The sequence below is a fragment of the Aquila chrysaetos genome, chromosome 7, assembly GCF_900496995.4.
Source record: "Aquila chrysaetos chrysaetos chromosome 7, bAquChr1.4, whole genome shotgun sequence".
Lineage (NCBI taxonomy): Eukaryota > Metazoa > Chordata > Aves > Accipitriformes > Accipitridae > Aquila > Aquila chrysaetos.
Genome location: NC_044010.1, coordinates 8,258,874 through 8,283,772, shown reverse-complemented (window position 1 = coordinate 8,283,772; position 24,899 = coordinate 8,258,874). Strand labels below are relative to the sequence as shown.

Genomic DNA, 24,899 nt, shown 5'->3' with positions numbered 1-24,899 from the left:
ATTCTGTAATGCAAAATGTGAAAACCACTATTGGAGATCTTTCCTTTAGTCCCAGCACTGTATCAGACTGAAAGAAAATGCAGAATGCTGAGGCTATTCCTCACCTCAGAGCAGACTGTTCTCTGCAACAAGATATCGCTGTACCTCTGGTGCACAGAGAGCATAATGCAGCAGGAGACCCTACGGAAAAGTTCTGTTGGGTTTTTTTCGTCCTGTTTCTGAGAGATGGATTTGTGAAATCAGGTCAGACAAAGCTTGGGGCTATATGGCTTGTTGCGAGTATGAACTTTGGTTTCCTTCCCCTTCCCTGTTACATGTAAGTCTAAAGGGAAAATATTCTTTAACAGAATGACTACCATTTTGCTTAACTATAGTGTTGTGATTTTTCTGTGCCTATAAGCGTCTTTCTTTCTAATACAGCATGCATTGGCACATCATCCTCTGTCCCTTCCTGGAAAGTATATTCAGGAGTCATGGCAATAGTCATGAAAGGTTTTGAAAGAGAATGTCTGTGCAGGTGTTGAGGTAGAGCTGCTTCAGCACCTGTAGCAGCTTGTTTTCATACCAAATATTGCGTTCCCTCCTCATGCAGGCTTACACACAGAGAACTGTACCCAAGTACTCTCGGACTGACTCTCTAGGTGCCACCTTTACCCTTCTCACACTCTTCCATCCCCTTTTGGGTACCCCTGCCTGGACGCTGGCTGCAGCACCAGCTATGCAATGATGGTGGTGGGTGGAGGCGAGTCCTGGGTCCTGCTGGCTGACCAGAGAGCCATGTGCCAATGATGCTGTAGTGTCTGACAGGGCCTCTTGCTAAAGGTACTTGTTTCAGGATGAGTTGAGGTATGCTTTGACTCCCCTCAAAACCCCAGCTTGTTTCTGTCAGTTCAGTTTGGCAGGGAGGGAGGAAAATCCCAGCATCATTTGTTGTTTGGTTGTACCAGGAGAAAGCCCCCAAGCAGGAAGATAAATACAGCGAGCAGTAGTAGGGATCTGACTACCGGTGGGACTTACTCATCCCCCTGGCGCTGTTTGGATTTAGCCATCTGGCTCTGACCCTGCTTACACCTGTCAGCTGAGGGTGACAGTGCCAGAGCCAGGAGTTTGTCAATGTCCCCTTGGAACTTTGCCTGGCCAGCTGGCAGCATATATCATCAGCCAAGTCTCCTCTTCCTCCTCCTCCTCCTCAACCTTGGATATGTCAATCAACGCATATAGCCACGCCCTCCAGCCCCAGTGAGGAAGGTAGATTTCAGCACCATCTAAGCCCAAATAGAAGCAAAGGGTTTCAGTCTTTCTTTCCTGCACTAGAGGAGGAAAAAATTCCCCCCCCCCCCCTTCCCCCCCCCCCCCTTCCTTGGTGGTCTCCACTAGGATGGGCACATCATGCCCATTGGAGGTCATAGCTTAGCGAGATGAAGCTAGCTCATTCTGGTGCTGGAATTTTAGAATGGAGAGGAGAGAATAGGAAGAGGAGGATCCTACCAAGCAGGATCGGCCACAACCAGGAAGAGGTTAGAAGCAGACTGAGGTTTGGCTGCATTAGGACATGAGGCCTGTTCGCTCACATGTGCCTCTTTCTAACTTCTTCTAGTAATGCCGTGCTCATATTTATCATCGAAGTGATAACTGCTGTTTGCCGTTGCTGTCATCCTCTCATCTGTATGCCAACTTCCCACCAGTTTGGGTGACAGAAGCCTTTTAGGCTCAGCTCCTGTGGTGAAGGTGTGATGACCCTCCCTTCAAAACAAGCCAGTTCTTGGCTGCCACTGGGACGCAGCAGCGCTCCCGCCCCTCTGCCAGGGGGGTCTTTGTGAATGCTGTGTTAGTAAGCTACAGTCACATCCGTACTGCTTTTTTTTAAGCCATCCCCTACACCCCGATGTCTCTAACGTTGATGGGGAAATAACATTTTCCCACACGCAAACGGAGAATTGGTGCCACAAAGTGTCACAAAAACTAAGTTGATTCATTAAGCAATAACTTCAGGCAAAACCTGAACATTTAATAATTTATAAAGATGTATTTGTCCTCTTTTCTATCAGTGTATAACAACATATGCGCTGTTTGTAACCTGTTTTAAAAGGTTGTTGCCAATCTTAGGCTGCACTAGATGCTTTGATACTGTGAAGCCTCTTACTTGCTGATGAACTTGATGAATGCTTTTGCAATACTTCAGTAACCCGCCCATAACAGCCTCTCCTTTGAGTTCTTGCAATACAAACCTTCTGGATGAATCTGAATTATCACATGCCACACAGCCCAAGTTGGCTCCGTGGCATGCTACCCTAATTACCATTTGTTAAAGAGACTTAGGACTGCTAGGAAGGTATTTTGTGTGAAATGGATGGTGTTTATTACGTCCTCCAAATAACACTCAAGACTCTAAGCATAAATTACTAAGCAATAATCAGAAGCAAAGGACAATGAGATGATCCTATACAGAGTGGAGAATAACCAAAATCAGAAGTTTCTTCAGCAGGTAAGACTTTTGCCACCTTGTAATCTTTTACTTTTTCAGCCTGATGTGTGGCATTTTTTAACCAGCAGATATATTAAGAAAAGACGACCTGAAATAAGTGCGGGAATTCACCCAGTCATCGTGGCTTAGATGAACTCCCATTGACTTAGTGACCTCTCTTGCCCTTTGCTTACTATTAATCTAGAACCCATCTGCCTTTCTTCAGATGTTCTGCTAAGACTTTTACATAGTGTTTATGTTACGAAGAACTTTTTGATGCTGTCGCATCGGTGTTTGGACCTTTGGGTAAAGTGGACCTTTCTACCCTACTTCAGGTTACCATTCCTGTGTGTTTGCTATGGTCATGTTGCATTAGAGAGCGTGTGTGTGTGCCAGTGCTAAATCCATGGCTCCGGAGTGTCTTTACATGATAACAATCTCCTCATGTTGGAGTCCACACCACAGTATCATCATGTCCATGTGACCTGAAGTGTGTTAGGATCTCCTTACAGACAGGCATGCAGTGCTGTACTCTGTCCAGGGTTTTTTCCCCTTAGGAATCACAACAGTTTAAAATGGTGCTGAGGAAAACTGTTCAGCCATATGTGTTTTTAAAAGGAGAAGCAATGCAGGACCAGTGTAAAGCATACAGTGGAAAGGAGACCGAATTCAATATGATCTTTAATCCTACTTGTACTCTGGTTGAAGCCGAGCAACTTCTTTGGAGCTGTAAAGGGATTTCAGCAAGTGTTCATCTATTAATTTATTAATTTTTTTATATCTGTGCTATTTACAGCAAGCCCTGTATTGCAAACCTGAAGCCGTACTTTCTCATATTGTACAAAATGATGTGGATAAAACATCACTCAGCACATCTAAATGCATGCCTATATATGCAATCATCATCCATATAGTCACACATCTGTTTTTCTCTTACTTTCATAATTATATAGTCTATTGGCATGGCTGTGTGCTTTTTACATTGATTTAAACAGGTAAAATCAGATAATGTATATTTTATTGCAAATGCTGATATCCTTTTATTTTCCCATTTTCTTTAGACAGTGATAAATGAAAATTGATGTTTCGAAATTGAGAATTTCATTATCCAAAAAAACCTTAATGCTGACATGCAGAATTGGTCTAGCAGAAACAGAATATCTGATCCAGGTCGTCATCAACTGCTCTCTAATTATGATGACAATACAAAAATGAAGCAAGCTTACCTTAGCTCGGGAGACTCTTTTTTGCTGTATCCCAGGCAGTTTCCTCTCCTTATTCACTTGGAAAGGGCAAATCCACTTGAACAAAGAAAAATAAATACTGGAAGAGTGAGGGATTTAAGGAGTCCTCATCTGAGCTCCTGATCCACTTGTTTTTAGCAAATTGCAAAAACCTCGATCCAGTAGTAGCTCAGAGCGACTTTCTTCTCCTCGTATGTTCTGTGGGCTGAGAATCTGCAAGAATAGACCTGAGACGGTGCTGCAAGAGAGAGACAGCGGGGGGACCTTGGCACAGAGTTGGACCAAACTCTAAATATAGCCCAACCCACTTTCCATGCAGTTCTCTTCATACTCTGAAGGCAGATGACCTTGTCAGAAAACTGACCTCCCAGCATGTCACTCTCTACAAAGAGAAGATCTAAGGGAAGAGGACTGCAATGTAAAAGGACAGAAAAGCAATCAACCAACTGCTTGCAGCAAACGAGTGTAGGTATGAGCTCTATTTTTACGGCAGTTGCAACTGATGGAGTCATAATGTGCTTTATTTGATCATTTAGACAAATGAGCTGCATGCCAGTTCACAAAAGACCGGTACAGATGAGAGATTGCATTGTAATTGCTAGTCTTAAATAGAGAGCACTGACATAGATGAAAAGCCTGTCGCCTTTCCTACTACTCCTAAAACCTTAACGCAGCAGAGTGTGTAGTATTTCCCTAAAAGCTTCTGTCTATAAGAAATGATCCTTCCTTTCACTTGCTGTTATAGTAATACTTTTTGGAAAAGTGAGTTAAATCCACAAATGTATATTCTGGTACCGTATAAATTTGAGATGCTAGGGTAGCTTGAAAGGGCAGTACAAACTGCAATATCAGAGGCAAAACTGCAGAGAAATGTGTAGTATATGCAGAGGAGGAAGCAAGAGAATAAGAGGCATAGAAACATAACCCTTGCGCCTTAGATAGGGAACTGCTTTTCAACAGATGCTTTATAATCCGGGGAATTTGCCACTCTAAACTCTATGTGGCAACATGTCAGGGTATTTTGTTCTTAACCTGAAGGAGAGTTTAACTTGATAGGAGTCAACCTGATACTCTGTCAAACAGGGACCTGATACTGCTATGTCATATGAAGGCTTCTGAATAAAAAAAGCTGCAGAAATCTGAGCAACTCAAAATGTCTGCTCTCACGTTCTGTGTTTAAGACATGGAGCAGAGTTGGGATAAAAGATTGTTTGCAGTATTGTTCTTCAGTGGGATATATTTGTTGGTGGTGACATATATCAAAGTGTATGCTACATTATATGCATGCATGCAATTTTCAATATTCAGAGAAAACCTGAGAGAACATCAGGACTGTGATAACCTTATACTGTAGATGTATATGTCTGCAAAATATTTGTGAGCCAAAAAGGCCTGAATTATACCAGTCGTCAGTAAAGTAGCAATGTGTATCTATGAACAATGATTTTGGCTGCTAAGTTTTTGCGAAGTGTGCTATATATTTTTTTTAATTGAGGCCTACTATTTTTGACAAGTTCCACTGTGTAATTTTATCATGATCTATTGGCTTTAAGTCCACAGGGTCAGCCAGACTCTGTGTGTTACCTTCAAACAAAAACTACAGCTGTAAGCCACAGCTGCTTCCCAAGATAGTGGGAGTACAGTAGAAAATATGAATCTCCTGCAGTATTAAGGGAGACATCACATCTGGGACCATACTACATTCCTGGGCAAAACTTGCTCATAGTCAGACCTATGCTAGAGCCCACCCATTAAGGAGTTTTATGGATTTATCCAAGTTCCTCTTTCCTCCCGATTTACCTATTTCTTCCCCATTAACAAGAATAAGTGTTTGTTAGGAGTGAATATTATAACAAATGAAGGATGCTGGTATTTGAAGAGAGGACCTGAAAAAGGAATGAGTCTGCCCTTCAGATAGACATATGTTGAGTGACATACTAACACTGTGTAAGTAGTGAAATTCTATATGCATGGGATACTGACATCATTAAACACCAACAGCATCGTGCTATCTGCACTCCAGGGCGGTACCCTGATGCGATCCAGATCAACCCTACCAATTCCAGCTCCGCAGTGCCACTGCCGTTTCTGCCTCCCTCTCCAGCATTGGGATATTGAAATTGCCACAGATTCCCTCATTTAGAGTGTGAAGGAGATGAGGATAAGGGAGGGAATGTGTACTGCTCCCCGGCATGATTTAGTACTCTTCACCTTCTGCAGCAAACAGCTGGAGCAGCTTCCATACATGATAGATCAGTAGTTCTTAGAAAAAGAAGGAATCACAGTGCTCGGTGGGTCCTAAAGCACAGGAACAGTCATACTTTGCCAGGAACTGTGACATGCACTTCTCCTATATGAATATTGTGGAGGAAGAGTGATTTCTTGCTTATATAAATAATATGTTGGTTGGCTTTGGGGAGGGAGTGTTATTCTTTGGGGAGGCTTTTATAGAGCAGTACTGTTTGTGTGTACCGGGCTGTAAATGTTGCCTGACCAACCCCAGTAATGTGAACTTCCTGAAAGGAGGGGAAAATGCTTTAAGAGTGGTTGTATGAGTTCGTCAATATGGGACAGCTGTATACACTCAAGTTTTCTTTAGCATGGCTTTTGCATGAGTTTCCTGTCCACACCACCAAGAGGGAAATGTGGTAGGGAGTTGGGCCCTAGTTTGGGCCTAGCTTTTCCTGGGCTCATAACTTGTGTTTTCCTTATGATGCTGGACAGTCTTTCTGCTGCTTTGTAGACAGTTTTTCTCTTTGACTACCCAGCCTTCTTTGGTAGCGTTTCTTCTGGAATGATCTGGACCTAGCTCTTCCAGAGCCCAGGCCGCTTCCTCTCTCAGATGCCTCTGTTGGGATTGATACTTCTTTCAAGCCAGCCTTGTGGGGTTGCCCCTCGTCCAGTCATGCATTCTGTAACTAGTATTTGTGAACTGATTCTTTTTTTTATTAACCCAAAATTCCTAGGCTCTTGTAGTTGTTTAAAGATCCCATGGAACATTTCATAAGGTGAGATATGTGAACCATAATGACTTGGCCAGTTTCCAATGTGGTCAACTGTATCCTGGCTTGCCCCATTACTCTGCTTTTCAGAGTTGGATAGAGTGTTCTCTTATTAGCATAAACTGTTGCACGGTATTGCTGGCATTCTTTTGAGTGGTTTCTAAAGTGACTGTAGGGTTTATAATGTCTGGCATCTGTAAAGAAGAGAAGCCCTTTTTACAAGGTTAAGTATTTAATTTTATAACCTTCATCCAGTAGATTTGTAAACAGCCAAAACCCGTGCTACTTACAAACAAAACTGTCTCCCACCTCCCCATCTCTCTAGAAATATGCTTTTAAACTGAATTTGGAGATTTAAGAAAATTATTGGAAGTTTCAGCATAAAGGATAGTTTTTGAGAGAAGAAAAGAAAGAGAAATGAGGAGACTGCAGCAACTTGTGGGTGTCATCTGAGCCTTCCCTCGTGTCATTGGCGAAGCGTACTAGAGCAAACAACAGAACTGATTTGCACTCTGTGCTGATGTATTATTGTATCTTCAGGCTCTGTTTGCTCTTGTTTGGCAGGCCCGTAATGAAGAAATTAAGTTGGATCACAAACAATAAAAGGGCCTGTCATATTCCTAACATGTCAAATCTTTGTGTTTGCCCTTTGCTTACCACGGGTTTTAAAACTACAGTGACTAAATGAATATTGAGTTCTCCGTTTTTACCTTGGTGATGCTGTTATTCCTTGTGCGAGGTAGCAATAGGATGTCAAATTCAACCCTTGTCTTGCAGGAGAAAAAGTTATTTTTATTAGAAGGAGGGTGGCCTACTACTTTTACATCTGATCAGTCACTTTCTGTGATTTTTCTGACATGTTTCTGTCTTATAAGGCAGTATATAAAAATGAAAAAGTCAAATTATGAATAGGGCTGGGTTGTAGCTGTACTACAAGCTGGGCCTAACATTGATCATGTTTATTCTTCTGTGCTTACATGTGTACACCAGAGGATTTCCTCTGGTCTTATTCTCCAATATGCCCTTTATTTTGTCTTCCGGGTCACTCCCAGTCAGCAAGTCAAGATGTGTCAAAAACAAGCTTGGAAGTACCTATTATGAATATTAAAGAGAAAGTGTTAAAAATAAGGGAGAAAGGAGGGGTAGTTGTAACAAGTGCTCTGTGGGAGATTCTCTGCATGGCACATAGTTATGTCTGTGTGCTAAAAAATTTTTATCATATTGGAGCATAGTGAAAATTAATTTGATATTATTCCATTAAGACCTGTTCTTTTTTGTTTGAACTGGCAGTGATTTTAATTTAAATTGCCATTCAATGTAAGAAAGAGGAACCTAAACTGAATATCCTGTCACCAGATTTATTGGGCAAAAAAAATTGTTTGTGGTAGATGTGCCTTCTGAACTGCCTAGGGAAGGGGTTTACATTTTTGGAAGAATGTTGTCTTTGTAGTACAAGCTATTGCCGATACTTAGAAACTGTTAAGGAAATTCCTACAGACTGTTTGCAAGAAACTCTGGCTTGGCACAGGCTTAGGCTGGATGGAGTGGGAAGGAGCTTATGCCATCTGAATGTTACCTAATGGGACAAAATTGAAGCGCTTTTGATTCTTTGATAGGACTCTGTTTCTGCTCAGTCTCATATGATATGCCCTTCAGCTGTGCCTCACAAGTACACTTTAAAATACCTTTTTTAAAGTACCTTGGCAGGTAGAGTCTGTGGTTCAAGGCATCCTCGCAGATACAGAAACTTACTGTCGTGCTGGAATAGGCCTGTTTGGGGAAAGGAGTCCTTAGTTCATAGAGATGGGAAGGGAAAACAGTGCCCAGACCTTGGGGGACCGTGGCTGGTTTGGGATGATGGAGCACTGGCACCACATGTAATTACCATGGAGATTATCTCAGCCCAGGCAGGGAGGCAGCTCTGTTCTCTGCTGCAGTAGGCTGACAGGGAAAGTCAACAAAGGAATGGTAATTAACTGGTAGTCACCTGCAACAGGGCTTTACGTGCAACTCTTGCCTTCCTAGTAACACTAACAGATACCAGTTCATTCACAGTTTTTCCTCTTTAGTTCCAAATGGTCAAAGTATTTTAAGGCCTTATGAGTGAAGGCACTTTATTTGATTCATGACCCTGGTGAGAAGAGTATGAAAACTTCATCAGTGTTTTAAAACTGGAGTTGCAAAAGCTATAATGGGGAAAAAAAAAAAGGGAAAGATCTTCATTAATTTTTGAAGTGGCACACTGCTTAGCCATGTTGTCATTCTTCCTTGCATCAAAGATTTCCACTGAGCTGTATTATTATGTCTTTTGATGCAATTAAATAGTCATTTTTCATTTCCTGTCTGTATATGTGTTCTCTTACTGATTTTTAGACTAAATCTTGTTCTACTCTACTGTTCAAAATGATTTAGCTAATCCTTATTCAAGGGAGGTAAGGGAATGATTTTTTTTTTTTTTTTTCTGTAATCTGTCATCGGGATTTCTCAGTTATAACACTGCAGATGATATGTGCCCATGATGGGGAGAATTATTTACCTTTCTGGGGATGCCAGTGGACCCATTCTAATCTAGTCAGAGCAGTGTGAGAAATTAAGAAGGTACTGACACTGTTGTAGCTATTTTCGATGCAATGGTTGTGTGGTGATCTTCCCCAAGGCCAGATTAGTTTTGTAACTAACATTTTATCTAATTTACTAGCACTTTCTAAAGTATTGTCATGGTAAATAGCCAGCAACTGCTCTGAAGAACCACATTAATAATAAAATTTGCATTCTTAACCATTCCACGTGGCTGGTCTGGAGGTCCCCAAAAGAGCTTCACAGCTATTGCTTGGCCAGTTGGCTTTATACCTTGGGCTCCAGGGTATCTGAGCTATTATTAGGCTTCTCAACAGGAAAATTCAAAGCTGTCCATTGCCTACAGAGAGGGAACTTGGAGAGGATTGTCGTGGTAGACATGAAAGAGATCCTCCTTTCTGGATTAGCAGTGCTGGTGTCACACAGATGAGTAATTTGGGATCTGTCCAGGAGGCAGTTTGAGCTGCTGCTTGCCTATTGCCGCTGCACACCGCTGGCTTTCATACCTGCTTCTCCCACTGCTACGCGGCACCTTTCCATCCCTTCTGACGGCCTCTCCTTGTCTCTTTATCCCTTTCCTTTTGTCAGAGAAGTAGCTGAGCTTGGAATGCTTTAAAAATATTTAAAATGTTAAACCTTTTTTCTTAGTTAATCAGCCCCCCAGCCAGGCCTGTTTTATTTAAAAGACCTCATCTGTTCCTTTGGATACTGGTGGGCAGCACAGCAGGACCTGCCAGAGCTTCATGTTTCCTGCTGCCTTGAGGAGTGATACCGTAGTGGTATGTTAAAATACTGTCATCACCATTTTTAGCCCAGTTACTGTGATCAGCATAACTGTGGTGGCAAGAGGAGGCCTCTCAACTGAGCAAGGATGAACACAGATCAGTACCGTTTAATCAACTAATAAATAAAAACATAGCCTGCAAAGCAGCCTGAAATTAATCCATCACAGCACACCCAAATTGAATGAACTATGCCCACCTACAGAGTAATGACAAGCACATACATTCCTGTAATGTATCTGAAACTAGAAAGAGAGCATAACAAATACAAAACCTATTTCCACAGTGTACAGGGCTTTTTGTTAAAAATCAGAAAACACAGGCTTCATTTAAAGTCTGGTTTCAGATATGAGGCAATTTTAGAACAGTCAGAGGAAGGTGGAAGTCGGGGGAGGGGGAAGCGGGGAGGGGGGAACAATAATAAATTGCATACAAACTTTGTTTTCATGCAAGTAATTCTAGTTAAGTACTGATATGTAGCCCTGATGGGGGCATAAGGGAGAAAGCAGGGATTTCTGTTCAGACCCAGAGAATCTTCTGACCAGGAGTGTGTCTCTGACTCTGGGCAGTGCCAGATATGTCAATAAAAGTTGAGGGAGTCTCCCTCGTGGACACGCAAGACAGATTTTCTCCAAATTCTGTCACAGAGATTAGTTTAACGGTAAGAAATGAACTTGTCCTGTACTGGCCTGTGTCATTGGGGGTCTTTTGGATACTAAATAGATATCTAATCTCACTTATCTTCCAGATTAAAAAAAAAAAAAAAAAAAAAACCAACAAAAAACTAGTGGAAATTATTCCCTCAGTTATCTTTGGGTATGTATGCAAAACAATATTTTTCTGTTCTGAGCTTTCTTTTTAATTGCATGTTCATTTTTCCTGTATTATGAAGAGTTGTAAGCACTATGCCTCCTTTCTCAAAAAACCCCTTCTGTTCTCTTCATCCCCTCTTCCTGTGAGGAACTTCCCATAGTTGCCGTCATTTCTGTCAGCTTCCTTTATCTTTATTTCAGTCGTAGGCTGGTTCAAACCACAAGTCGCATTTTCCAAAGAATTTTACGATTATTTTCTGTTCCTTTTCAGTTGTAACTTTTTCTTTATTTGGGGGCATTTGGAGGTGTGCTGCCTAGAAAAGTTTCACTTTTTCAGTCAGCCTTAGTCTTTATAAGAATTAATTATATATGTTGTGGACACTATAGCTCCTTTATTAATCATTTCAGAGTAGAAAAGTGGCATGTGAAGGTCAGAAGTCTCAGTAATGGTGAACCAGCCTAGTAAACACAAATTTGTATGTACTAGCTATTTTGTACAAACAAGACTGCATTCATATCAAAGCACGTGTCATTATCTCCTATATCATTAAGGTCTTGTCTACCTTTAAAAATACTAGTATAAATAACCAAGCAAATGTGCATTCTTTGTGAATATATTAGTTAAAGCTGAAAATTAAAAGGAACCTGTTAAATTACCTAAATATCTGTGTGCTTATTTATTTATGTGTATGTGTATAAATATGCAGATGTGTATGTATTAATACGGGGTGTATATGTATATATTTAGTATACATATTGAATGTACTTAGACATATGTGTGTATATCAATACTAGATTTGAAAGAAGTTAGAAACCATTGCACTGAATGATATTAAATAGTGATCAGTATCATAAATGAGAAAGTCTTATTCGTATATATGTGTGTGTGTGTGTGTTAAGCATAAATGGCTTTTTTCCATTTCAGCATGGTTCAAAATAAAATCAAATATAAATACTCAATGTCTGGAAAGCCGGTTAGTATGTGCCATGCTGCTGATGTAATACCAAAGGAAGAAGCGTGAAGAGCTGTGGAATTCGCATTTATTATTCTATATCGAGAGCATTACGTGACTGTTCAGACATCTTTGATGAGCTTGTGCTTGCGTAAGGTCCACACGTTGCAGGAAAACAGATGCAGAGGATTGCTGCGCTGAACATCATCACCCCCTCAGCAGCGTATTCCACCAGCACCTGCCTGCCTGCTCATTTGCACTGCAAGGGAGATCAAAGTCAATGTTGTATTAATCAATTAGGTTCTGCATTTGCGCCAACTTTAGTGTTAAGGAAGGATTTGTGCTCTCTCCTGTTCTGGCAGAGAGGAGTCTCCTGGGCAGCTTGACACCTCAAAGCAGGGCAAGCAGTGCTGCTCTGATACAGACATGTGTGGAATCTGTGAGCTGGGTGCTCCTGCATTTATTCACATCAAATTATGATTTATTTTGTGAATAACCCTGCTGACATCAAGGTAACTATTTGCAGAGGAAAGTACACTGTTTAATGTGAGCATGGTTGGCAGAGTCTGGCCTGTGGTACTTTGATGCCCACAACAAAACACTCCTGTCATCATGGGAGCTGACATGGTGTCACAAACAATCACGACTCGAAACTAGCTGCTGTCTCGATTGGGACATGAGTGGCTGTTTCTGGAACAAATAAAAGTTCTGCTGTTGTATGAAATAAAGATACTCTGGTACTGCAGAAAGATGCTCACAGTTGAACTCTTTTCATCGGTGTTTGTTGAGTCTGAGGCTGGACATTGGTTGCCCTCTTCTCTTGCTTCTTGCTGAAAGTAGAGGACGTTGCATCACGAAGTGCAGTCCAAAACTCAGATGGGCAGTGAACAGGTGCTACATTGTTTGTCAGGCTATTTCAGATCATGGAAACCATTTGTCCAGTTTTAGATTGCTATTGCTAGCAGTGTGTCTTTTAGTTATAAGAAAGAGAAGAGGTTATTTAAAACTTAGACGACTCCTGTTTGCCTTTCAGAGCATGCCAAGTGGGATTTAAGAAAGAATGCTTAAAGATCACAGGCAGCTTCCCCTGAATCTATTTTATGCAATTCTCATTTATTTCTGACGTGAAGTAAGTATGTTGAGAAGGAGCTGGCTCAGCAATTCAATTTAGCGAGACATGCACAGATACGCTCTGGAATGGGTGATTGGGGCTCAAGCACGGTGAGCAAGAGGGACAAAGAGGTGATTAGTTCTGATTTCTTTCATGTACTTCATATATGTCATTGCTCCACAGCCTGCTTGGATATAGTGCATCCAGGACCCCGGGGGTGTGGAGCTGGTATGTGAAAAAGCTGGTCACTCCTCCAGTATCTCTGGAGTCAGGTCAGAAGAGACAGAAGTCAGTGATGGGTTTTGAAAACACAGAAGCTGCCCTACCAAAATGCAGCACGAGAAATTTACTAGAGGAAGGGTGATATGGAGGGAAACAAGCACATGGTAATGCACAGTGGTAACACTGAGTTACCAAGGCACCTTTTAAACTGCCAGGAGTATGCTGGATGATGTAATTTTTCAGCTTCTTCTAATGAAGTATCATATCTGAGATTCCAAAGTGGCCAGAGGACATAAGTGGTCAGTGAGTTTGGAGAGGAATAGGCCAAGGAAGAAGGAGCTCTTGCTGTGCAGGGACAGGCATATGGTGCAGGAGCACTCGGACATCCTCAGGAGAACAGAAAAGAGGAACCCAGTAGATTGACACAGGTACTTGAGCTGTAATATAAGGAAGAAATTTGTTAGTCTCCCAGACCCTCGGCTTGCTTTCTTTTCCTGCTCCCCTGCTGCCATGTGTTAGGCTGTACAGGACTAGACAGATTTTTTTTTTCTTTTGGCATTAATAATATATTTATAATAATGTAAACCCATATCACCATTCATGATGTTTAAAAAAAAAAAAAAGTGGACTTTGGAATACTCTCTCCTTTTTACTTCTGGTGGCCAATAAACTTTCGCAGAAAACTTTTCACCTTCAGCCAATGTCTGATGAACACTCTTTGGACAGTAATGGTGATGTTCTAGCAAAAGTGGCAGTCATACTGGGGACGGCTGCTCATTCTTCTTGTCATGATCCAAATGGCAGCTCAGAAGAGTCAATTGGACTCAGTTTGTCCCTCAGAAGAGAGGGAAAGTAGCTCATGAGGGCAACTCATGGAGATCAGTGCCATATATTTCCTAGTGTACAAGTAAGCCTGATTTAGACCTGTCATATCCCTTGCTCACGTCCTTTGAGAAGAGATCCCAGAATGGCCAGCCACCTAGTGTCCTCTGAAGTTGACTTGGCACCAGCTTAAGGGGCAGCTTAATGTTGCAGCTAGGCTGTGTAAAGGGCTGCCAGGAGTGACATCCCTGCTCTTCCACTGCCACCAGCCACTCACCCCCATGGGCTCTAGCACTTGTGTGGCCACAGTCCGTTCAGCTGCTGATTTGGTGGCTGTGCCTGTAAAGAGAAGGAAGCAAATTGGCCAGCTGAGCTGCAGTGTCCACTTGGTGCACACATTTGTGCATTTGCTCTAGGTTGGGAAAGTGGGGGCTTTTCTTGTTCCCAATTAATAATTTGGAATATGTCTTCATCCTGCGTTGAGATGCAAACAAGTGCTGCCAGTTCTTCCATGGCGTTCGTTTTGGTCTGAATTAAGTCGTTAACGTGTTTATCTAACGCCTTCACAGTGGGACACGGAGTGGAAGTGACAAGATGGTATCATTCCAGGCATAAATATATATCCATTTTGTTACCTGTTCTGTCACGTTAGGATTTTCAAAGCCACTGCCTTACTGCCATATCATATATAATGTTGCATCTGCCAATGAATAAAGATTCCTTTTTTCCTCTTCACATCCTTTTACCTTTCACTTCAGTTCTTTGGCATATCTTTCACATATCCTTTCACTTAGCTTTTTTCAATAAGTACCTATTTCAACATGGAATTAGTAAATACTAGCCATAGTTGGATTTTTTTTTCTCTCTCTCTTTCATGTTCTCTGGCCATCAGTTTGCTCACAGTTAGCGATTGCATAGATATACTTACATCATCCATATTTGGGGTGTTGCTTAAGAAATCCTACTGTTCCTCTTTATTCAAAGTAAATAACTTAATCTTGAAGCTGTGAACTTACAGCTTCAGAATACAGGAGATTGCAGCAATGACTAAGTACCTGTTGGGCAGAAATATTCCAGATACAGAAATTGAATTATTCAGTTCAATGCATGTTAATGCTTCTGGGAATGATCAGGGAAGTAATTCAGTCCCCAGCAGAAACTTCTGTGTTTGAATATAACATCTTGAGCACTAATATAGCACTATTAGAGGGATCTGTTGTTCTGGATAATTTTTTTCCCTAAAGTCTCTCTGTAGATAAAAGAGATGAAAAAGAGAATGAGTAGAAACCTCTTAATTTAAATAGTTTTCTTTCAAAACGTAAGCCTTTTTTAGTGTGGTGGACATTCTGCTTAAACTTTGGGGATGGTGCCTTTGCCTAATTATTACCGAAGTAAGAGACACAATTAAAATCTACTTGCAGAAAATGTCTGCATACATTTTTGTTATACCAATCTTGTAATTTTTACTCTTCTAGGTACTTGGTGTCAGTAAGGCATTTGGGGCTTTTGGATGGAGGCTGGGATGGGGTTTTTTGTGTGTGTTTGGTTTGATTTGTTTTTTTTTTTTTCTTCCTTCATCTGCAAGACTTGTTTTAGTAGGAGGAGATGACTTATTCCTAAAGAAGTGTCAGCAAACTTAGCAAGAAAGATGTATTTTTATAGTAATCCTGTGGACCACAGTGCCATTAGTCTTCAGTACTAGTGCTATTCCTTGTTTTGGGGCCTAATGAGATTGGTCTGTAATTATATATGGTGAATGCAGTGCTACAGATCCAAGATTATGTTTTACATGTTCTGAAATAATGTGGAGACATGTCATGCAACTTGAGATGTAGTTTATCAAAAACATCTTCTTTCATTGTTCACTGCTTAGCTTAATTCAAAGGAGGTTTTGGAAAGATTAGATATTTCTACTTGTGATACTGCAGCTGGCATCCACTGTGCAACATTCCAGAAAGATAAAGAAATATCTTGCCTGCCAGATGTAATACTGTGAAGAAGAGGGGAAATCTGCGACTTTTCTTACAATAGATTTCAAATACCAGTGTTCTAAACTGATAAAAAATTCTGTTACAGCTGTATTTATTGCCAATCCTGAGATTGTATCATTGTGACAACCTTTCAGCTGAAGATTTTGTCGCTATTTTTGAATGCAAAGATAGGGGATGGATTTGAAAAACAGCAACAAAAACTCTTCTTTTTTCTCATTAGATCCTTCAGATGATGAAGCTATTGAGAAAGCAAGTGATAACAGGACAGCAACACCTCAAGATTCAGATTCCAAACCTGCTGTGACAAAGAAAAGAAAGCAGGTTTGTAAACTAAGCAATTGTGTAGTGCACAGAGATCATAATGCATAGGGGAACGTAGTCTCTTTTCATTCAGTAAAGGGACAGTTTTCTTCACTTTGTCTGACCTGTTCATGTAATAAAATTGTTTTATTAAATTATTTTGCCTTATTTGGAAGTGATCACATTCCAGTACATTTCAATAATAACAATAATATATAACTTCACTCTTGTTTTGTGTGAGTTGGGATTGCCAGGCCTGTCTCCTACAAAGTGACTGTCTAGTGATAAAAACCTGGATGGTGCTACTGAGTGTCCTCCCCTATAACCTTTTCCCTTTCCCTGCATGCACAAGGTCTGGAAAGCTACATTTATATGTTGTACAGCATCTCTACCCAAGCATGTCCCCAGTGCAAGGTCCAAGTGAAGAGTAATTTAGGTCTACATGGATTGCTGTTTTCATAGCCTTTCACTACTAAAAGCTTCCTTTAAAACCAGTAGGAGCTGTGGTGTTCAGCATTACATGGACTATGCTAAGGAAAAGGCAGCAAGGTCTTTTGACAGACAGCATCACGCCAACTTGAGCAAAAAAGAGTCATCTAGAGGTCAGCTGATTTTAAAAGTTTCTCATTTGAAGGTAAATTTCTTCTGCCTTCCTGATACCATACAGGAGAATCGACTGAATGGCTGTCAAAGAGGTAAAATTACACTGGAAGCTATCTCTCCTTGAGCTTATGGATATTAATTTTGACCCATAAGTCAATATTAATTTCACTGTGTGATGCCTAGGCAGTTGCCCAAGTGAAAACCATTTGCAGGGACGTTCTTTTTTTGTAACAGAGAAGTGTAAACAACACAGTAGCAATCACTACACTTTTGGGTGTCTTTCCAAGAAGACCAAAGGTGAAGGGAGCAAAATATCTGAACTGGTTTCACATTTTGATTAGGAAAGAGAGAACTGAGCAATACAGGAGAAAGCTGTATTGCCTTTGTACATGCTTTGCCAGGGGGTCAGATGCTGAGGACTTCAACTCAGTGGAGATGCTTATGGAGCCACTTTTTGTCACTGTTATCTTCACTTAAGCATTTAAAACTAAGTTAAGACAGTTTGTTTGGAGGAGTTGCTTTGCTCTTTCTGTGAGAACATTAGAAAGGGTAACCAACACAGGTTATCATGCCAAGGTGGATCGGGACTGCTCAGCTCTTCCTGTCATATAAAGAATATCAGTTTGCATTCTGGAATTAGGTAATTTGATATTTAGCTATGAAGCTCCAGGAGGCAATGCTTTATGGGAGCTCAAAGTCATGGATGTGTTATTACATGTCTTTTAGAGTAAAATACTTGCAAAGTCAGATGTAGTTATGGAAAGCTAGTAGTTTTGTAGTTCTGGTGCATATAACATAACCCATTTTGCTCATCACTGCCTTATTCACAGGCTGGAAGCTATTCTGTACTGGAATTGGCACTTCAAAGCCAGTCAGGAGACAACCAAATAGAATTATGAACATTTGTGTTTCTAGTCTGCAGGCTGTCCTCAGGCTTACAATGAAATGAATAATTTGTCTCCAATCTGAATGGCACATTGATGTGTTTACTTTGTCACAAACTCCAAAAGTCAGAGTGTATGGCTGAACTAGAATGTAAACTTTGACACACATGCAAGAATGTTTTCACTCTACATTTGAATTTCCAGTAACTTGGCAACATGTAAAGAAAAAAAAAATTGTTAGAAATATAATACAGGAAATATTTTATGTTCTGTCTATGATTAACAAACAAGGAATTTATGACATTTTAGTTCATAAATCAGTGGTCTCAGCACAAATTTCCTGTTTTCTGCATTTTAAGAACTTCCATGTAAAAATGGCATAAAACCACAGAGCACAAGGGAGCCATGTCAAAAAACAGTAGGTTGTCTGCTCTGTGTCTTGTATAAGAAAAACATGCAAATGACCTTTTCTTAAGGGTGGCATGTAAAGAGCTATTGCATGAGTAGGTAGGCAGCTAACATTTGAATAAGGGTCAGAAGTTCGGTCTAGATCAGATGCCTAAATATTTCAGACTGCAGATCATCAAAGATGTGTGAGTTTACAGCCATTCATCACCATGAAGTTTCTCTTTTTCTTTTGGCATTAAAAAATGTCTGAATAAAGTGGACTTATTGCTGGGCTAATAGTATACTATGCCTAAATATATATATATGCTGTTGTAAAGGAGATAATTTTGAGTCTTAACATGCTTCTCTGAGGAAGCAAGGCTTTGACTACAAGCCTGCTGTGTACTTCTGTTGCTGTTGAAAGAAAGGGTTACATACTGCCCTCAAAAAAGAAGCCATGTCATTTGGTGATACTTTTACACATCTGAAGGAAGGGTTATCAATGAGAAAATTTTATTTCTCTTAGAGAAAAATTTTCAGCTCTGTGGCATGATTTTATTCTTTTCTGATGCAGATGCCAGTTGGGAGTGTTTTGCAGATTTATGTAAAACAGTTTACGATGTATATGAAAGGAGAAATGGGCCCGAAGTGAATGAGTGGCATTTTTCAATATGCTGAAAGAGTGGTAGCACTTTCTAGGATAGGGAACCATCATAGTCTACCGGAGGAAAGAGATTCAGCTTGGCTCCTTTCTGGCTTTTTGTTTGCTTGGTAGTATCCCTTGACTAAATCAATCCAAAGGCTTGTTGTCTGCATAAAATATGATGTTGAACATGGAATTTATGATTATAACACCTGGCAAGTTGTCTTTGAGTATCTATGGACAGCTGGGATGCATAAGCATAGAGCAGGAACTGAAGGCAGAGGGTAGCTTCATTTCAGTCACAATGTCTGGGAATGCTAATGGTAGGGACAGGAATGAGGAAATGTATGGTGGTGTTTTAACAGCACTTGAATCAGAGTCAGGGCAGAGATTTTTTAAAAAGAAACAAACAAAAAAAACCCAAAAAGCTTATGTTAACCTTAAAAATTCCAGTTTTGTTAGTTGAAGTGAGTTTCTACTTGCAGTCATTCCCTTGATTTCTAGTGAAGATAGTACATGTTTATACCTGAGAGAACCACACAGAAAGATAGATCTCTGTTGTTGAGGCAAGATACGGTCCCTATCACAACTTCTCATGGGTGGGTGTTTATCCAGGCTGCGTTACATTCCAGCCCTAGTTGTAGATTGCTTTGCTGGCTGTAGCCAATCCCCAACCAAATCCTCTCTGGTAGTTCCTAAGTATCATTTCAAACCTTGACCAGTTTCAGGGCCACTTCTGTACAGTACTGCTGCTTTTGCAAGTGCAATGGCTGTGGTTGCATCATGGCACAGAAAGCAGGAGCAAGCAATAGGTCGTTTGTTTGTGTTGAGCATGGTGGTACCCTGCTTTTTATAGCTAAATTAGCCAGGGGAGTGGGGAGAAAAAGGGAAATGTAGGCATAATAGGAACAATTAAACCCCACAAAATGCTTCTGATAAGGATATGAGAGTGGGCTTGGAAAGGCATAAATGTGCTGGGGTAGGGTCATATAGTACCAGTTGTCATGAAGCGTCCTCCTGTTTGGGGGGACCAGTGCAAGGAGGGCTCAGATACTCTGAACTTCTGTTAGCTTTCCTTTGGCCCTCTTGGCACTGTTGAAGCTGCCCTCACAAGGGAACAAAGGAGCAGCTTCTCTGGCTTTCAGCTGGGCTCTCGCTTTCCTGGTGATACTTTTCTTCCAGGCTTTCCCTGGGGGGAGCAGTGCTGGATTTGCTGTTCCTGAGCTTTTAATGCTCCATGTGATGAGACTTGTCTGCAGTTTCTCACAGGAGCAGATTTTTCCAGCCAAATGCATCCTAGTATCAAGGAGCTTTTTCCTGCACCTCAGCCTATTTTCCCATTGCTCTTCATCAAGTCGCTTACTAAGCTCTAAAACCCGTCTGTGTAGATTACTTTGCATTTCCATGAAGTGGAAGTCTCTAAGAAGGCAAAAGAAAAGAGAATTGCTATGCTCAAAACAAGGAAAGCCTGTGCCTCGCTTCCTCTCTTTTGGACAATTTTAGGTGGCTAAGGCCAAATCCTAACCCTGGCTTATGCGAACAGGGACTCTGGTACAAATGGACCAATTCAGCCTGTTCACTCAGGCGCAAGAGAAGGTTAATGATAGCAACACGTGTTGGATGAAGATTATTCTGAAATGCACCATGTATTTTTCTTGTGTATGTTTGACCCTGACTGCAGTGAGGAGACAAAGCAAGAATGGGGTAGAACAAATTCGAAACATGTTTTCCTAAATTTGCATTACAAATGTAAAAGGAAATCCAGAGCGTGATTTTTTCCAATTATTCTCACCCAGTTCTGTGGTATCTTTCACTGTCTGGATGCTCACCTTAGACCCCGTTATTTTAGATCACTGTTGGCAAAGTTTAGAAAAACAATCACACACAATAAGAGATGAAAAATATAAAGTTTGTGAAAGGTTTTGTTCATGTTTTCCTCTTGATTTTTTTTGTATGTATCAAATGTATCAAAACCTGCTTTTCACCATTTTATGAAATTGTGACTACAACCTGTATGTTTCAACTTCCTGGTTTTTTATTCCCCTCTTGGTTACAACAACATGGATCTCAATTCCGAAATTACTCCAGATATAGGTAACTAAGAATTTGATCCCTTCTACAGGTGGGGAAGCTTGGTTTTTGTTTTTCCCTAACCCAGCATTATACTTTCTGTATCTTCCTCTTACCTACCTTTGGTGACTTTTTTTTTCCCCCCAGGTGATCAGATATCTAATGTTGAATCTTTCTTTCTTACTTTTTTTTTTAAATACGTGCTTTGCAGCCTACAGAGTGTTTTCTAAGTCAGCCTGAAGAAAAACAAGAGAGCACTGTAAAGGCAAAGAAGAGAAAGAAGGTATGAATGTCCTAGAATGTGTTTAGGGACTGGGCAGTGGGTGTACATGCTATTACAAGATTCAGAATTGGGACAACCCTGTGATGATGAGAAGTAATATGATCATAATGTTGCAGCCTCTTTTAGAGAAGAATAGAAATTCTTGCTTTTCTGACATCACTCAAAATACGCATTCCCAGCCTGAACTGTGGCATTGTGTCTATACTCTGCTCAATTGTTGTATATGTCTACACTCCACTTCCAAGTGTTGCACGCCAGGAAAATTAACTGCATCAAAGCAAGGTGGAATTCCAGTTGCTGCAGAATCTGCCCCATTTCAACGGTGTGGCCAGGCTCCAGCTGCTGTTACGTCTTTTGAGCCAAGAACTGTCCTTGTTCACTCTTCTCCTCACAGCATACGTACATAAATAAATACTTTGTCCCTCTGGCCATGCTCCATCCTCACCCTCAACAGCAAACACACTCTGCAGTCTAGATGGAAATTATATGACACCGGGCAAGTTAATTGTCTTTCAGGACAGACTGTAAATAGTTGGCTCCCTTGCAAGGCTGAGAGGTGGCCTTTTTATATTATGTCAGGCCTCTTAATCATCCAGGGAATGGCAAGAGTGAAGAGAGGGATTTTGCTTTAAATGCAGCTCTGGCAGAAGTGACTGCAGTACTTGTTCCACTGCTGCCAGAGCAAAAGCATCCCATGACAGAGATTGGTGAACCAAACCTAACAGAAAGACCCTTTTCTGAGGCAAACAATAGGTGCTTAGTTACACCTTTGGTTTCAGTGGAGCTAGGCCACTAACTTGACATACACAACCAATCAAAAAATCCATCAGGAAATATTTAGCAGGTTGATCTATGGGTTCCAAACAAAGTGCTCTCTCCAAAAATAAGGAAAAGGGGGGCGGGGGCGGGGGCAGGGAAGCCTTTGCTTTTAAGCATCTGGAATGAATTGGAAGAAAAATAATAAAACTTCCTGCATGAGGAACATTTCCCCACAGCTCTCCTTGAAGTAAGGGAGTTTGCTCAGGTGTCCTTGCTCTTGCTCTTACGGAATTTCTCGTTAGTATCAGGCTTCTCCCCTCCAGAGTGCCGTAATTTTCCTGAAGGAACCTAGTGGCCCAACGAATGACGTAATGGTCCTGTGGAACAGCAGCTTACACTGAATTACAAAGTAAAACGAGCCTGATAGTTCTGTCTTGCTGTCTGCTAAATCAGAGGTTCCTAAATGTGGGTCAATTACAAGGCAGGTTGTGGGGCTGGGGCTGGAGAAGGGTGTTTGTGGTTGACAGGAAGAGCAACGAAGAGGTTTGGTTGTGGGCCTCATGCAAAGGCTGTGTGTGCTGCTGATGGCCTCTGGTCATTCTTTGAGAAAACAGCTGTTGCATGGCAGAAAAATACAACTGTGCGAAATAAGGGTGAATCTTGGGAAGGAATGCTACAGATGCAGGCACTGCAAAAACCTGCTGAACAACCAGACGTCCACTGGAAAGTCTTCCAGGGACTGCAGAGGGCTTTGCACCAGGCCGAAGGCAGACTGAGAGGAAGGCATAAGCACTTCATCTCGGCATATCCCACCGTCAAAGATTTAGTTGGGGTCTTGCAAACACACAGCTGGCTTTTAGCAGAGGTGAAACAGGCAGCAGCCACAGTGGCAGATGGCTGGGAGAGGCAGCTGCCTACTTTGCGTTTGCTGTAGGGTGGAGTGGCTTCAGCAGCCCCCATATGGCTCTTCCCTGTTCAGCCTTCTGCCCCTTGTGCTGCCATTACGGGAGTATTTGGGATGTATTGGGCAAGAGGGAGAGACGGAGTAGTGGGGAATGGAAGAGAAGGAGGGAGTGGGTGCTGGGATGGAGTGAGGGAAAGAGGGATAGAAGATCAGTCCCCTACGTTAAAATTCCTGCTATAGCTCTCTTCAAAATTTCCATTGATCTTTGCTGCCTTAGCAAATTTCCGTTGATCTTAGCCTGCTGAGCTTGCACTGAAGGTACCCACCACCCCTCTAAAGCTGCCAAAAACGCTTCCAGGCCCACCTCATCTCTCTGTGAAATCTCACTTTGCCTCACAGATACGTACCCTATTGCTCTGTCCTGACCACACTCTCCTGCTCCTTTTCACTTCTAGGCTTATGCTACCATGCATCCTCATGACGGCAAGTTCAGTTCAGTTTGTGCAGCTGAGAAACCTTAAGTTGGCTTTTCACAATTGAATCACTTCTCAGTGAGAACAAGAGGGGCTTCGCATTCTTGCCATTCTCTCTAGGCTGCCTCTATCCTTGAAAATCTGGTGTTTTCTTAAATGCTGGCAGATCATTCAGATAACGGGAACCCTGTGCTATTCTGTCCCCATGATCCATTTAATTATGGGGAAAAATACAGCAACACTTTCACTTTAGTGAAAATTCAGACCTGTTGTTTGCTAACATTCCTAAGGTGTAAAACACAATCGTTATGAACTCATGTCCAGGCTCTAAAAATTATTAGTTTGGTTTAAAAAAATTATACATTTTGGAAGAACAAAGTACCTGCTGAACTCTTTCTGCTTGACTTCAGGTTTTGTGAGTTTTTAACTCATTTTCATCACACTTGCATGGTATTCTGTGAATATAGCTAACCATCTTGCCTTCCAAAATAGGTAGATAGTTACTCTGTTTTAATCAAAATATAACCAAGACTTATATAACCACTTGATTCCTGTTATGCTTTAAGAATAATAAATTAAAACAAATGACGAAAAAAACCTGAATTTTCATACTGATACTTAAGTGTAACAAAAGCAAAACTCACAAAACCAGCTTTCAGTTATGTTTTTGTTACGGCAGCATTTCAGGTGAGTGCACAAGATATTTTATCTTTGGGCTCACAGACCATCTCATCAAAGTATCTGAACTTGCATCTGAAGTCTGCATCCCCACTAAAGACGAAGGGAATCTTGTCCCATTGTAAGGTGTTTTTCTAATTAGGCTGCAATTAAGCCCATATAACTGTATAAAGTTATGGAGCAAGATTTATGTACAGTGTTGTTAGCTAGCCAAAGAACAGAAATTATAGAAATGCCATGCTTACCCATTTTACTTGGTTTTTTAGAAGAAAATTTCTGATATTCTGGAAAAATCCGCTCCAAAACCTGGTGTCCCTGCAGATCTACAAAATCTTCTTAGTCAGCATTTTGGTGAAAACCGTTCAGTGATTGAAATAGAGGAATTAAAGCTCTCAGGTAACTTACCCTACATTTAGTAGATAAATAATGAGGTTTTTATGATACTGTTGAGTTCCTTTTCTGCAGAAGAAAGAGAATTTTTGGGACAGGTCTTGAGTGGTACTTTTTTATGGAAATATTTTCTTATACTGTATATTAATTTGATGTGTAAGTGGAGATGTTAGTTTCTTTGGAATAAATGTGAGGTTTCTTGGAATTACAGAAACGAAAAGAAATGTTAAAGTGTGTCCTTTTATTGTAAAGTATTAATTTCAGAAGCTCACTTTTGTCATAGAAATGTTATGATTCCTAATAATAGCTTCCAAGATGCTGAGAGAGTGAAAATGTATTTTGTTTCTGGGATTATCTGAGTCGATCCAGATGCATGATAGGAGGGCTGACAGGAGTAGACAAAGAAATAATGAGACATCATTCTGATGTGGTTATGAGATCTTGAATGCAATGGTTTTTCAGGGGGTGCCATGAAATGAGATGGTAGTTTTGGCCCAAGCATAAAGTGACCAAGTTTTAACCATGCCGAGGACCCTCTTGGTTTC

At 41.0% G+C, this 24,899-nt stretch overlaps 2 protein-coding genes across 10 annotated transcripts in view; one reads left to right on the top strand and one right to left on the bottom strand.

Moving 5' to 3' along the window:
• LOC115343724 (filamin A-interacting protein 1-like) overlaps nt 1-4,003 on the bottom strand; it is a 140,385-nt gene extending 136,382 nt beyond the window's left edge. Inside the window, exon 1 of one of the 2 annotated variants that reach the window (XM_041124884.1) lies at nt 3,691-4,003. The gene's annotated coding sequence lies outside the window, so the exon portion shown is untranslated. The remainder of the gene's footprint in view (nt 1-3,690) is intronic. The other variant, XM_041124883.1, reaches the window with a different exon arrangement.
• The window catches only part of CMSS1 (cms1 ribosomal small subunit homolog), a 244,933-nt gene that overhangs the window by 208,904 nt on the left and 11,130 nt on the right, over nt 1-24,899 (top strand). For 7 of the 8 annotated variants that reach the window (XM_030020082.1, XM_030020077.1, XM_041124879.1 and 4 more), the window contains 3 exons: nt 16,201-16,301; nt 21,079-21,150; nt 24,231-24,360. In XM_030020082.1, coding sequence (XP_029875942.1) covers nt 16,201-16,301; nt 21,079-21,150; nt 24,231-24,360 — 303 coding nt within the window. Of the gene's footprint in view, nt 1-4,040; nt 4,178-16,200; nt 16,302-21,078; nt 21,151-24,230; nt 24,361-24,899 lie in introns of those variants that run through there. The other variant, XM_030020078.2, reaches the window with a different exon arrangement.